Below are 15122 nucleotides of genomic sequence, written 5' to 3'. Positions count from 1 at the left end.
TAACAATTCTTTCCACAAGGAAGGAATTTGCTTTCAGCAAAATTCAGAGGACTTTATGTAGGTGACAACTGATGAACATTATGGATGGTTCACTATGTGCTATTTTAACATAACTCAAAAGAAGTTCAGAGATTCGAGTGACATGGAATAAAACTCATTCTATCTACTCATTTATGTGAACAAGGTTTCTCAATGCTACATTTATAAAAAATGAATAATAGGAATAGATGCTAAATCTTGTTCCATTCTAGCAGTAATACTCATCCAAGAACATAAAGTTATTTTTAAAAATTCTTTTCAATAATCTATTTATGTATCTAATATTTATCTTTTATGTTTAAGGATTATATGTTAAATTTTGTAATGTGTCACTTTGAGTTATACACTAATAATTGTAGTAAACCGGAAGAAATTGTTTTATCACTAAGAGCTTTATGGTCACAGAAAGTTTAAAAAAATAATTTCATGATATATAAATGGTCAGTGAAAGATTTTCATGTTTAAAATAGGAAATAACTTTGAAATGGAATTAGTAATTTAAAGAGAAAAAGCGAAATAAAATTTATAACCATTGAAGAGTTTGTCCATATATAAATGGGTGATGGTGGGTACGTTTAGATTCTGTTAGATACATTTTAAAATGGTGTAAAAGTTTATTATTAAAGTATCAGTATTTAAAATATTTTTGATAAGTGCATCCTTTGCAACTAATTACATTAAATAAAATAGGAAATATTCCTAATGTCAACTTTAAAATGCAGGTGGAGTATATATATTTTCAGAATTTGCTTAGGGGGTAGAAATACAAAAAAGTATTTGATAACCACTGGTTTATGGTACATGCTCTTCACCTACCTTGTTAGATATTCTCTTTTCACTCCTTAATCAAGTTAGATCACTGAAAGGTTACACAATAATTAGTGCACACTGGTTTAGGCCCTTTCAGAATCACTGTCAGTGAATTGTCCTTTACATCTTATGTTCTTGGCTTTTATGAAAGGTCACTGAAAAAAGAAAAAGCATTTGAAATCTGCTTAATATTTGTTGTGATGTTGAGTCCCTTTATTAATTCTAGATTTAATACCAGGACATTAATTGGTATGCTTTCTCCTTTCTGACTAGGGTACCTGTATAATTTAATGTTTCTCTTTTTGCCCAGGCTGCTAGAAAATTCAGATCCACATTTGATGCTCAGCTCTAGTATCACTATTGACCTTTTCAAAAGGAAATTTTGTTTTCTCCTTGTCCTTGATTTTCTCATCTTAAAAATTAATTTTTATTGCATATTTGTCCCTTGTGAGTGTATAAAGATACACCTCAAATACTTCTTGGAAAGAGATGAAGCAAAATTTTTGAGATAAAAGAGATTAATTTTATATTCCTCCCAGCAACTAGGGGGATAGAATAGATCCTCAAGAAAATTAAGTACTTTCAGCCTCATATACACATTGTAAACTTTATTAAGTTTTGATTTGAGAGCCAGCCTGTACACTTAGGAAATTTGTCAAAGTTTGGAAACTTTTAGTTCTAATATTAGAACTATGTGTTTGCCAGTTTAATTTTGTAATATAAAGAACTTATGCGTCACTTTTTCTTATATTGAAAGGGAATATTTCAGATACATAAGCAGCTTTGATATTGTCCCATTAAAAACTGTTTGCTTTTTAACTGTTAAGTTTATGGCAGATTGATTATTTAGTAAAACTCCCAGACACGCAGCAACTGGGCATGAATTAACAGTGACTCTTTGGCAGTCCTCAGGGGAGAGTGGTAATAAAATTTGCTATTTTTGTGTCAGTTTCTGGGAAAACCAGTTAGTCCAGCTTTACAGATTACTCAACTTTACATGATACTGTTTTAGAATAGTAAAAATATTTTTCTATCGTCAGAGCTTCTAGGCCAGTAAAAAGGAGAAAAACACTAAAAACCAAAACAAGACTGAGAGAAGAATAATGCAGCACACTCTTGAATAATGCCTTTCATTCCATGCCGCAGAGAATAAACTGTCTCATTAGACAATGAAAAGTTAATTGTATATCTTGAATATTTTAGCCAGTTTTTTTTTCTAATTTTTCTTTATTGTACAAAAACTTAAGTTCATGCAAAGACATCAGTCTTGCCAGTGTAGCATCAATAGTTTTACATGTTCCATGCTTCCTTCTAGTCTTAGCAGATTCAGGATTCATAGTTTAGAATAGTTCCTGCTGCCTCCAGTTAACCTTTGTAACATTGAGACTCTCATAGGCTTAAATGTTTGCTCATGCAAACAGTCACATACTTCTCTGTCTCCTGATGCCACCTTGTTCTAATACCAGCAGAGTATATCCTTTATTAAAGAACAAGAACATTAAAAACCAAACAAAGTATTGTTTAGTGATACATACTGATTATATCAAACTAGTGACAGGAAATGTTCTCCTGTCATTTATGTGTTATGCTTCTTTAGGATTGAATATTGACTACTATATTTTATAGGTTAGGTGATTTCATTGAGGGCCTCAGAATGCTCTAGACATCATAAGTCAGAGGTGTCCAAACCCGCTTTGCATCACAGAATTAGCAGGAGAGCTTTTAAAATGCACACTCCTTAGCCTCACACTTCATAGAAGCGGCATCCTAAGTGGTTATTTTGCAGCCTGTCAGGCAAATTTGCACAGTTTTGAATTATTTTTTTTGAAAATCCATAAAGATAAAGCCAAACACCTGAGAAATAATATTGTTAAAGTCACTTGAGGTAAATATATCTTTTAAAGGTAAGTATATACATTGGGAGAAAATTGAGATAAAGGAATGACAGGAATTCATAGCATGATACAGAGAAGAGGCGTGTGTTGTGTTGGGAGGGGAAAGGGTGAGGACATGTTTAATAGTTAACATGTTTACTACTCTAGTTGTAATTGTCAGATTAATTTATTGTGATGCTTACCTTTCTAGGCATGCTAATATTCTTTAAGCAGAGGTCACAAACTCAATGCCTACAGGGCCCAGACAGGTAATGCAAATGTGAGTTGTTGAGGAATATTGCAAAAGGAGAAACTGAGGCCTCTAGTGGGCGGCCATTGCTAATCATGTCCTATTGTTGCCAAACCAAGTCCAATATTTCCAAATCTTTAGGTTTTTAAGAGAAGCTAGAATTCTGGGTTTTATGTGAAGACTCCAGATTTTTAGATGTTGGCTTAATTTGTTAAAGGCACTAAAAACTGAATGCTCATCTATGGGTTAGGCTTGGTCCTGCCACCAATCTGCAATCTTTGTTTTAGAGCAGTACTTCTCCAGGTGTGGTCCCTGGATTATCAGCATCAGCTTCACCTGCAACCTTAATAGAAATGCATATGCTCAGGCCTCATCTCAGACCTACCAAACCAAAATCACTCAGGGCGAGGCCCAGTAATCTGTGTTTTAACAAGCCCTCTCGGTGATTCTGATATATCCCAGGTTTGATAACCATTGTTTTAAAGCATGAAAGTCTACATTGCAATTTCTATCTGGATAAAAGTTCATTAAATATCCTGTAAATTCATCAGGTATATTTCTATATCAAAAATATATTGGTGCTGTGGCACATGCCTATAGTCCCAGCTACTCAGGAGGCTAAGGCAGGAGGATCACCTGAGCCCAGGAGTTCAAGGCTGCAGTGAGCTATGGTCATGCCACTGCACGCCAGCCTGGGTGACAGAATGAGACCTCATTTCTGCAAAAAAAAAAAAGAAAAAAAAATCAGCTGTATATTGTCTTCATATGTATATGACCTTTTATAGTTTTTGCCAGAATCAGAACACACAGTGATTAAATTGTGTTTTCTCCCCTTTCTTTTTCGTTAGAGTATTGCAAACGAACTTAATAGCAATTACGTGCCACATTTTTGACCTCACTAGAACACATCTTACATTGTATTTACTGATTGATTAAAATTAGATAAATATATTAGATGGCTTTCTGAAGCTTCAGTTTTAAGTCTCTTCTTTAAAAGTATTAAATGCGATACACAGTAAGTCCTCACTTAAAGTAACTGATAGGTTCTCGGAAACTGTGAATTAAGCAAAACGACATACAACGAAACCAGTTTTACCATAGGCTAATTGATATAAATGAAAGTTCAGTTCCTATGGCATATTTCTGGTCACAAAAATATAACCAAACTTCTAAATAAAGACCAAAACACTACTTACTAAATGTTCGACATTGAAACAAATGTGAGTTCAACATACATTTAAAATAGATTAATAAAAACAAGTAAGATCATTATTTACCCGCTTATTTCAGTTCAAGGTCAAGGGTGGCCAGAACCTCTCCCTGCAGCTCAGGGTACAAGGTGGAGACCCAACCTGGATAGGCCACCATCTCACTGGAGGGCACACATACACACCCATGCTCGCTCAGTCTGGAACTGTGTAGACACGCCAATGTATCTCTAACGTGTACATTTTTGGTATGTGGGAGGAAACTGGAGTGCCCAGAGAAAATCCATGTAGACAATGGAGAAAATGTGCAAAAAGAGAATGTCTACATAGACAGTGGCCCCAGCTGGGAATTCATTATTTTTTCTCATTGTTATAGCATGAGGACATTGAGCCAAATGATGTTATCCAAGGACCCATTGTATATTAAAAATAAGGAATACTTCTTTATTTTACCACATATTTCTAGATTGAGTTCTGTTTGCTGGAATTAGAACTCCCATTCCTAATTATGTTTATACAAAAGAAAGGGTTAATTTATAGTTTTATGTAAGCCTGGCCTCCTAACTGCTGATCAGGTTGTTTATATTTTAATGTACAAGCATGCCAATATTTTCTTCCATTCTTAGAATGTAGAAATTGCTCTCCTGATTGTTGTCCTTAAAGTTCTCCTTCCTTTTGTGTAAACCAACATACTTGTTTATTTAAAACCCCCATAATATGCTGAAATAAAAAAAAAACTAAAAAAAAAAAGTCCTTAGTATCTTGTTAATCAAATTAATTATGAATTTGATGTTGAGAATTTTCTTACATTTAAAGGTATACAAAAAACTTGTCATTTATTATGAGAAAACTTCCTGCATGTTTTACATAATAAAGTGCTTGAAAATGAATTTTAGAGGATTTAAAATGCTGAGATAGACTGAGAAGCTTGGAATAATCCAATTTATAGTAATAGATATTGAATTTTAAAAATCATCAAATTGTGTTTAAATATAATATTTATTAATAAAAATACACTTACATTCACAGGGTAAACCAGACTTGAACACAACATTACCAATTAGACAAACAGCATCAATTTTCAAACAACCAGTAACCAAAGTCACAAATCATCCTAGTAATAAAGTGAAATCAGACCCACAACGAATGAATGAACAGCCACGTCAGGTAAGGATCTAATTCGTTCTCCAATTTTATTTTTCAGATAATTCTGGTATTTTTACCAGACATAGTTTAAGTAAATTCTGGTTAAAATGGAATGTATTTGGAAAGAAAATTGTTTTAAGTCCTAGGCTATTACGTGAATGCCGGAGAATAACTGTAATAATGTAAAATTTAGGTTAAATATTTTCAGAAAAAATTTTAAGAAGTTAATTAAAAATGAATCTAATTAATATTATGGACTACATTTTTATGCCTTTTGTTTGGTAACTTAACATCAGACTTGGTTCTGCTAAGCTTAGTTTTTTAAAGATTATCTTTCCAAGGATAACATTTCATAGAAGGATGAAGCATGTAGTTTGTACTGCTTAGTTTCAAAATATTTTCTATGATTTGGAAGCTAAAACCACTTTTTGTTCTGATTTCTTATTTCATGAAATCTGTCCCACCCCTTTTGAAAAACAGAATTAGATAAACTTTGTCAATATGGTATATTGTCCTGTGACTTCCATTTTTGTATAAATTCAATTTATTTTTCTCTTTCTTTATTGCTTCAAGCTGTATTCCACCAGAATCTTTTCTTAGAAAAAAAGTATTATCTGCAAGGCCTCCCTGCTGCTTAATAATGCCATATAGCCAGGGGAGGGAGACTTGGCAAAATGCTTAATCCTTCCAAGTAATCTTGCTTATTCACTCCCTAATTGTGGTCAAAAAGTTTAGGTAGTTTGTGAATTTTTAGAAGCAATTGGGGTGAGGGAGTGGAGGGAGAAACATCTGTGCATTTTTTTTTTCTCTCCTTTCTCTGCCTCCTCCCACCTAAAGATTAGAAACACTGATTTACCTACCAAGATTATCTTTTGCTCTCATATTCCCCTTTTAGATGTCTCACTCCACCTTTTCATTTGAATTTTGTTTTTCACTAGTCCTTCAAGTGTCTCATCTCCAGACTTCATAAAGGACTGGGCCAAAACTTTCAGACAGTTGCTCTAGAAGAAACTACATAAAAAAATTCAGTTCCCACATCCTCTGTAGTGTTTTTTCCTCTTCAGGTGAGCCAGAAAAACAGAAGATATTTGGAGCCACATTGGATCAGCATCTTGCTATAGATGTCTCAAGATTTGAAGTTCTAAACTTGCTTTACTGTTGGTCCCCAAGAGATTCAACAGGGGCCATGTAAGTGTATCACATCCAATATAAAAGATGCGTACCTGCATGTGCCTTTAGGCTCTTGTCACCACTTAGGTTTTCTTTGGGCCATTCAGCTTTCTGTGTGAGGCTTTTCCCTTCCATTTTACTACCACACCCAGTGATAGTCACCCAACCCCCGAAGTTTTAGTGTGTTCATTACAACAGGGAAGGAATCCTGCCATTCTGAACTTTGCCCCCCTTGATAAAGCCCTTCCCTGGTTATATTCTTTCTGAGATACTGTCTAAAGTCTTGAACATCTCGTCCTTTGGCTTTTTAGTGATTAAGAAAATCATTTCCTCACAAAGATATTTATTAATTGAAATTTTTGTAAGTATGTAATTGGGTAAAACAGTTTGCTTCAAAAAACTCTGAAAGATAAGATGGAATGTAATCTTTAACTGATAATAACATTCCACATTGGAAATTTGAGTTGTCTTACTGAGAACAGATAGTATTTAACGGATTTTATCCTCATCTTTTCTTTGCCAAATCATTCTCAAGATAGTCTATAAACTCAAATGTTTTGTTAAGATCAATTGATTAGCAAATTCTGGTCATTTTGGCAATAATTTAATTATTTTCTGCACCTAAATTCAGTCTCACATTTTAAAAACTGTAGTAAATCATTTACTGGGTGTTTATCTAGCTGTAGAGTTTTTGGTAACCTAGAAATTTTAAGGTTGGAGTAATCAGACCAGTTGCTCCTTATTCTTTGGTATGTTGAGAAGTTTTAATTTTTCTTTCTTTGATTATGGTTGATGAGATTATTCTTAAATGAAAATTATGTGTCCAAAAAGCTGAGTCCCATTTCCTCCCTCTCCTCCTAAAAAACTTACGTCATTTTAACCCAGATCTTTTGAGGGCTTAATCTTCCTTTTAGCTTGCATAAACAGGAAGCGTTTAAAATTATTTAGCAGGCTACCTCCAAAAGCTCGGGCTGTTTTTCACTTTATCCTCATGTTACCTGACATTTTTGCTGGATGCTTTTGATTATACTAAGACATTAGTTTTCTTTCCCCCTTCTTTATCTTCAGTGTACGAATTGGGGTAATATTTGACTACTGTCTCACCAATAGGATTCCAAAATATAAAACTGTACATTGAGCAAAATATAGGAAAATAGTAAAAAAGACAATTTTTATATTAATGTTTTTAAAACCATGATCTGTCATCCTGACTATTCCAGTTTAGATTCAGGCTTGTTGGTAAAGGACAGATGTTGGTTTTAATTATATTTGACATACATGTGGCAGATGACTGCTAATCAACTATTATCACTGAGGAGACAGTTGGCAAAATATACATAAGCAAAATGATTCTTCCGATTTTGCTACCCATTACTTAAATTCATTGAACGAGGTTGGTAATATAAATTGCCAAATATTCCATTTGGAGAAGTTATTTTTATTATAGAGTAAATAAATGAATTAGACAATGAGGTTTCTATTTTTGAGGTTTCTATAGATATGTTTTTATTCTTTAACCATATCACATTTTTAAATAAGATATTCAAAATAGTGCTATTATAATTCCTTTCAGAGTGTTGAATTTCAAGGCCCAGAACTAGGATTAGGTTTCTGAACCTTAACCTAGGCTCTACCTTGAATAGGTTTAAAGTGATTAATTTAGATGAGAAGCAATCATTAAAAATAACAATTCGATCTTTTATAACAAACATCCTATGCCCAGGTCATTATATTGCAGTCTAATTTGAATTTCTAGAAAATATATAAATTGTGAATTTCAAATGTATTGACTCCTTGAAAATGCTTTAATTTTAAAAGTACAAGTTAGGGTATGTAAAAGAAAGGGCATTAAACAGAATTCAGCAGTGATTTCTGCCTATAATTAAAATCATAGGGTAGAGATGGAATTTGTAAAACCTGGTTATGATAGACTAAGTAGTCAGCCATTTTTTAATATAGCATCAGCGTATTTGATGATTGCTTTTCTTTCCATTAGATTAAAAATACACTTAGAGTGGGGAGGAGGGAACTCTACAAACTATCAGACTATTATCCCAAACAGTAAGATCATGGAAATGTCCTTATTTAGCCAGATACATAAAACACATCTCAAGATTCTCTTTAGTCTAATTGAATTGTGATTTTATTGGTAAGGATGTCTTTCCTAGCTTACCTCTTCCAATATATGAAGAACTCACATTTCTGTTTCTTTCTTATTTCTTTGATGCTGTCATCTTTGATACTGTCTGGTATCTTGATAGCTTCTTTCTCTCTTTTATCCTCAAATCAAAGAAACTTCATCTTTGAGCTGTAACTTCTTTCTTTTAATTATTAGGTTATAGGAGGCTGATAGGCTTTTGGTGTTTTTGATAGTCTTTGTATATTAATTACAATCTTATGGAATATTCACTTTTTTGTAGGCATGAATATTTAAAGCCAGTGAAGAAGTGGATTTGAATCTTCCACTTGATCTTAGATGTTTTTCCTTTTATTTTGTTTTGCTAATTCTTCTTTCAGAGGATATGAAACTTACTTTTACTCTTTTCCAGAAGCCAGACTTTTCTTTTAGAATAAATGTTTTAAAATATATTAGAAGAACATTTTCAGATGAAAGAGAAATTTTAAAAATGTGCATTTTAAAGACATTGTATGTAAAAAGTTTATTAAATAGTGTTCAGTTTTTAAAACCCAACTGAAAACTATTTTATAAATTGAAAATTACTATTTATTCCAGGCATCCTAGAAACATTTACTTCTTCCTAATCTCTGACAATATTTTTTTATTAATAGTATAGTCTCATTATAATGTTTTTTATGATCGAGAAATAGAAAAGCTAAAGCACAGTATCCCACAGAGGATATTACGTTCCTTTTCTCTGGACAGAGAAATTGGCTGCCTGGGCAGGGAAAATAGATGATGTGCCTTATGCTACTTAAAAGCATTACTCTGGGTAATGTTGGGAAGATGCCACGTACAAAATGCCAAATAAATAGTACAGGCAAGTGCTATCGGTATTCAAGAAGGGTGAGGTTGCTATGGCTAGGAGGCTTGAGATCTTTAGAAAAGGTATTAGGCATATATTGGACTTTATTTTTTTAGCAATGTAAAAATTTTTTTAAAATAATATTTTACAATGTTTCCTTGGGCTAGATTTCCAGAAATATAATTAGTGTGGATATTTATGATTTTTAAATGGTGATACATAATAGCAAATTGATTTTCAAAGGGTTGTACCAAATTAAAATACTATCAACAAGTTATGTGCATTCCAGCTTCAGCTTACCTTCTACAGCATTGAGTATTATTGATACTTTTTGGGGGGTAATGCAATAGTTTAAAAAGTTATTTCATCTGAAATTTATATTTAGTTGAATATTTGTGAAGTTGAACAGACTAAGGGATTTGTGTGAAATTCTACAAATGAGAAATGTTTAGAGAATTTCGAACTAGGGAGTAGTTTTTTTATGACTTCTGTGAACTGAACTTAAAGGTATCTTCTGGTGGCCTAAAGCTAATTACAACATCTGTACTCCTCAGGTGTATTCCCTCCTGCCTTTTCAGAGACCTCACGCCATAGAGCATGTCCATTACCTTTTATTTTCAACCTCTCTCTAAACTGGCTTCTTCCCCAAAACCATTTAGTATATTCAGATCTTCGCCATCTTAAAACAATAATTCATTTTACTTCATATCGCCTTTTAGCATTTGTTCTCTTTCTTTTCCTACTATAGTCAAACTTCTTGGTGGTGTGTGTATTTACTATCTACTTTACCTATTTCTCAATTTTTCTATGTCTGAAATATAGCTTTTGTTGTCACTGTGCCACCAAAACCGTTCTCATCAATCAAGGTTGCTAATATCTCTGTCAAGTTGAACGGGCGAGTTTCAGTCCTGAAAGTATTTGGCCTGCTTTGGCATCAGGCACTGCGACTGCTCCTGCCTTCTGAAACACTCTTGTTCTCTGGCAGTGTACTTTCTTGGTTTTCCTCCATACTTGTTTTTTCTCAATCCCCTTCTTAGTTTCTTCTTTCTTTGTCTTTTAAAATGTTGGGGTTTCCCTGGGAATACAAGGCATTCTTCTCTGTATGTGAACCCTCTACGGATGATTTCATTCATTCCCATGGCTTCAGTTATCATCTATACAGTAATGATTCCCAAATGTATATCTTTATCCTGAGCTTCAGTTGTTTCACCTACTAACATTGTCCACTTGGAGGTCTCATCAGCACCTCTAATTTATCTTACTACACTCCTTCATTGGCTGGGCGTGGTGGCTCATGCCTGTAATCCTAGCACTCTGGGTGGCCGAGGCAGGAAGATCACTTGAGCTCAGGAGTTCGAGACCAGCCTGAGCAAGAGTGAGACCCCCGTCTCTACTAAAAATAGAAAAATTAGCTGGGTGTGGTGATGCACAACTGTAGTCCCAGATACTCAGGAGACTGAGGCAGGAGGATCCCTTGAGCCCAGGAGTGTGAGGTTGTAGTGAGCTACAATGATGCCACTGCACTCTACCCAGGGTGACAGAGTAAGACTCTGTTTCAAAAACAAACAAACAAACAAACAAAAACCAACAAACTCCCTCATCATTCTATCAAACCTGCCCTTTCTTCTGTGTGTTTTATCTCCGTAAAAGGACCACTGTCCACTTGACTGCCTACACCAGAAACCTGAGCATCGTCCTTGACTCTTCCCATCTTTCACTCCAAACATCTAGTTAGCCAGCAAGTCCTAGACCTTACCTCCTGAATGTTCACTTGCTCCATCCCTATACAGGTAACTATCATTTCACCTCATCGTTCTGCTTCTTACCTCATTCCCTTCAATTCATTCTTCGTGTTGCAGCCTAAATCTCTTTTGAAATGAAGATGTGATAGTGTTATTTTGCTTCCTGTTGTTTTCAGGGTAAAGTCAAAACACCTGAACATAGCTTTTTAAAATCCTTCATAATATGGCTTTTGCTTACCTCCCTGGCCCCACTTTCTTCTCTGGTGTTACACTCGAATCATATGGAACTTTTTCTGCTTTTGAATGTGCTGTTTATCTCACACCCTTGCCCTTGTGTAACCTGACCATATGTCATGCTGTTCCCTTTCCCACCTTCAATTGACTATTTCCTACTCATCTCTCAAGTCTGAGCTTAGATGTCACTTCATCTGTTCAGAAAACCTCTGATTCACCAAGTTTGGTTTTAGAGACTCTCCTTAGTGTTTCTTCTTTCTCCTTTTCTGATTATAACTGTATTACAGTTATTCATTGCTTTGTCCATAGTTTCTCCATCGAGTCAGGGCTTAATACGTAAATTTGTTGAATTAATAAATTAATTTATTTGTTATTCAGAAATTATTTATTGAGCCTTCAGTGTGTACCAGGCACTTTTCTAAGCAGTGAGGATATGGCAATGAACAAAGCAGAGTCCCTGCTGTCATGGAGCTTACCAGCTATCGTGACAGGGAGAGAGTCAGACAAATAAATATGTATATAATGTATCATGTTGTGATAAGTGCAATGAAAAAAACCCACAGGAGTGAGAGAATAAATGGTCCTCAGAAGCAGAATATGGGGAGAACATTCTAGACAGAGGTTTTAATGTAGCCATTGTATGTTATATGAGGACCGACTTAAGGCTGGGAGATCATTGAAGAAACTGTTATAGGAGGTTGGGGCATAAGTGATAAGGGCTTGTTTTATGCTGGTCATAAAATAATTGACAAAATTTATTGATTGTTCAGCTGTGCCTGTATGAAGAGTCTTAGAATTAGGTAACTTGGGAAATGATGTCATTGGCAGGAATATGGAAATACTAAAGGATAGCTCAGTATTTTTTAAAAAAATAAAATGTGAATTTGAGTATGAGTATTATACTCTTAAAGTAATCAGTGGATGTGCAGGTAGTGAAAGATGATGGGTTGGAGCCCAAGAGAGAAAACCCAGTTTGGAGATATGGACTGGTCAGTCTTTATGGAGGTAAAGATTATAGCCGAAACTTTACATAAGAATTTTTGAAAAATTAAGAAATCCATAGCTTATTCGTTTATAATCACCTCTAATCATCATGTATTTTTCTAATTCATTTTCAAATATGACAACTATCATGTGAAGGGATCCATGAAATTTTTTGAAAATTTTGTATTTCTCTAAGTAACATAGGAATGTAAAGGAAAAAGAAAATAGTATTAAAAAACTTACTTTTCAAATCATACTTTACTCCTACAGCTTTTTAAGTCTTCTAGTCTCATTCCCAGAAGAATTTATTCTTAATTCTTGTCATTTCCCTTTATAATTACCTTCATATTTCTAATTAATATACTTATTAGGCTAAGTCTTTGTTAATTTTAGGTGTTCTTTCTTGACTTTTCCCAATGGTAGATGAGTATAGTTTTCTCTCTCTGCTCTCATGCTCCCAACATAGTTGTATCAGAGTTTTAGTCAAATAGGTGAAATAGGGTTTGCATTATTAAGATTGAAAACATTCCTGGATAGGACAAATAATGTCCTATCATCAACACTCCTTTCTCTCATAATTCCTTGTTGTTTTTAATCTTAATAATTATATGCTAGGTTTTCTATGTAATTATAGCTAATATTTCCTGATGCTTTCAAATTTCTGCCACATGCCCATCAATAATATTTTCCTTATGCAGAAATTGATGGGCTTCCTTCTTGTGTTTTTCCTGAAGTCATCTTTGATCCCTCTGCAGTCTGGATTAGTTCTCTGGTCTCCATAAGCAGCTGTAGCTCTGGGCTTTCCTTTGCTGTGCTTCTGTGTTGGAATTTGTTTCCTGGATTTCTGTCTTCCTGTCATAATACTTCTTCAGTTGATAACAAATCCTCCAGTAGATTTTTAACAAAATATAATAGGAGGCAAAGTTTTTGAGAACTTGCACATTAGAAATAACTTTATTTCACCTGGACACAATCAAGTTTGTCTAGGTGTAGGAGCCTAGATTGAAAATTGTTTTCCCTAGAGTTTTGAAGGCATTGCTTCATTCTCCTCTACCTTCTTGTTGCTGATAAGAAGTCCAGCGCCATGCTGAATCTCTCTTCTTTTATGACCTTTTCCCCGCCTCTCTGAAAGTGTTTAGTATATTTATGATTTTTAAAAATTCACTGGTGTGTCCCATGAAGGCCTTTTTCCTTCACTGTCTAGGCACTCAGTAGGTGATCTAGATATGATTCCTGTCCTTTGTTAAGGAAGTTTTCTTGTGTCCTTTCTTTTATAATTCCCTTTTCTCCTGAACCCACCCAACTTTCCGTTCTTTCTTTGTGTAGATTGGGTATTAGTCATCTTAAAATTTTCCTCTAATTTTCTTATCTCTATTTTTGTATTTTCCATACTTTTGTTGTTGTTTTACTTTCTGGGATTTTTTCTTGATTTTTAATTTCTAGTCCTTCTTCATATTTTTTATTTTGTGATCGTATTTTTAATTTCCAGCAGCTCTTTTGGCCTTTGTATATAAAGTTATGCTGTTTTTGTTTCATGGATGCAACCTCTACTCTTAACTCTGAGTATATTAATTACAGGAATTTTTTTTTTGTTTAATGTTAGGGTTTTTTCTTGCTCTCTACATTGACTGGTTTTTTGTTTTGTTTTGTTTTGTTTCGCTTGTTTATTTTGGGTTCTGTCTTCCTTGTTGGCTATTAAATTACTGCTTCAGTGAACATTCTAGCATGTTTTTAGTTGTGGGTTTATACCTACAAGTAGAATTGCTGAGTCATAGAGTGTGCCTCTGTTCAGCTTTATTGGATACTAAGACATAGTTTTCTAAAGTGGTTATACAAAAATGACACCTCTACTAACAGTATAGATTTGCTTCAAATCGCTGTCAGTACTTAGTATTGTCAGTCTTTAAAATGTTAAACATTCTGATATGTGTTTAGGGGTATTTTATTATGGTTTTAAATTGCCTTTCCTTAATAAATATATAAACTGAGTACTGTTTATATATTTATTGGCTATATAAATGTCCTTTTTTATGAAGTGCCTGTTTAAGTCTTTCATGTATTGTTCTATTAGGTTGTTTGTCTTTTTCTTGACTGGTAGAAGTTCTTTATATATTTTGGATATGAGTCCTAATATTTTCTCCAAATTTGTGGCTTATTTTTTTATTCCCTTAATGTTGTCTTTTGAGAAATATAAGTTTATAATTTTAAGAAAGTCTAGTGGTGTGATAGAAACTGGGAGGGTGTGGTACTTCTGAGGTGCTATCAATATTCTGTTTCTTGATCTGGGAGGTGGTTAACAATGAGTGTATTTACTTTGTGAAACTTCAGTGGGCAGTATGCTTATGTTCTTTACGCTTTTCTGCAATAAAACTTCAATGAACATACTTTATCAATATCTTCCTTTATTTTTCTGTGGCATATTTAAGAAATTTTTGCTTACTACAAGGTTATCAATATATTCCCTTATGTTATCTTTTAAAAGCTTTGTTTTACATTTAAATCTACAATCCATCTGAAATTGACTTTTGTGTATTATGTGAGTTGGATTTATTTTTTTCCCATATGGATATCCACCTGACCCAGCACCTATGATTGAAAAGACCATTCTTTTTCCATTGCTCTGCATTGTCACCTTCGTCATAAAAGAAATGCTTATATATGTGAAAGTTAATATTTGTACT

The 15122-nt window shown here is 33.9% G+C and overlaps 1 protein-coding gene across 1 annotated transcript in view; it reads left to right on the top strand.

Annotated features, from left to right (window-relative positions):
* Nucleotides 1-15122, top strand: part of MBD2 (methyl-CpG binding domain protein 2) — a 68739-nt gene that overhangs the window by 31486 nt on the left and 22131 nt on the right. The window contains exon 3 of the mRNA XM_012651795.1: nucleotides 5211-5348. Within this exon, the coding sequence (XP_012507249.1) occupies nucleotides 5211-5348 (138 nt within the window). The remainder of the gene's footprint in view (nucleotides 1-5210; nucleotides 5349-15122) is intronic.

Source organism: Propithecus coquereli, unplaced genomic scaffold, assembly GCF_000956105.1.
Source record: "Propithecus coquereli isolate 6110/MARCELLA unplaced genomic scaffold, Pcoq_1.0 Scaffold37, whole genome shotgun sequence".
Lineage (NCBI taxonomy): Eukaryota > Metazoa > Chordata > Mammalia > Primates > Indriidae > Propithecus > Propithecus coquereli.
This window is presented reverse-complemented; position numbering and strand designations above follow the sequence as displayed.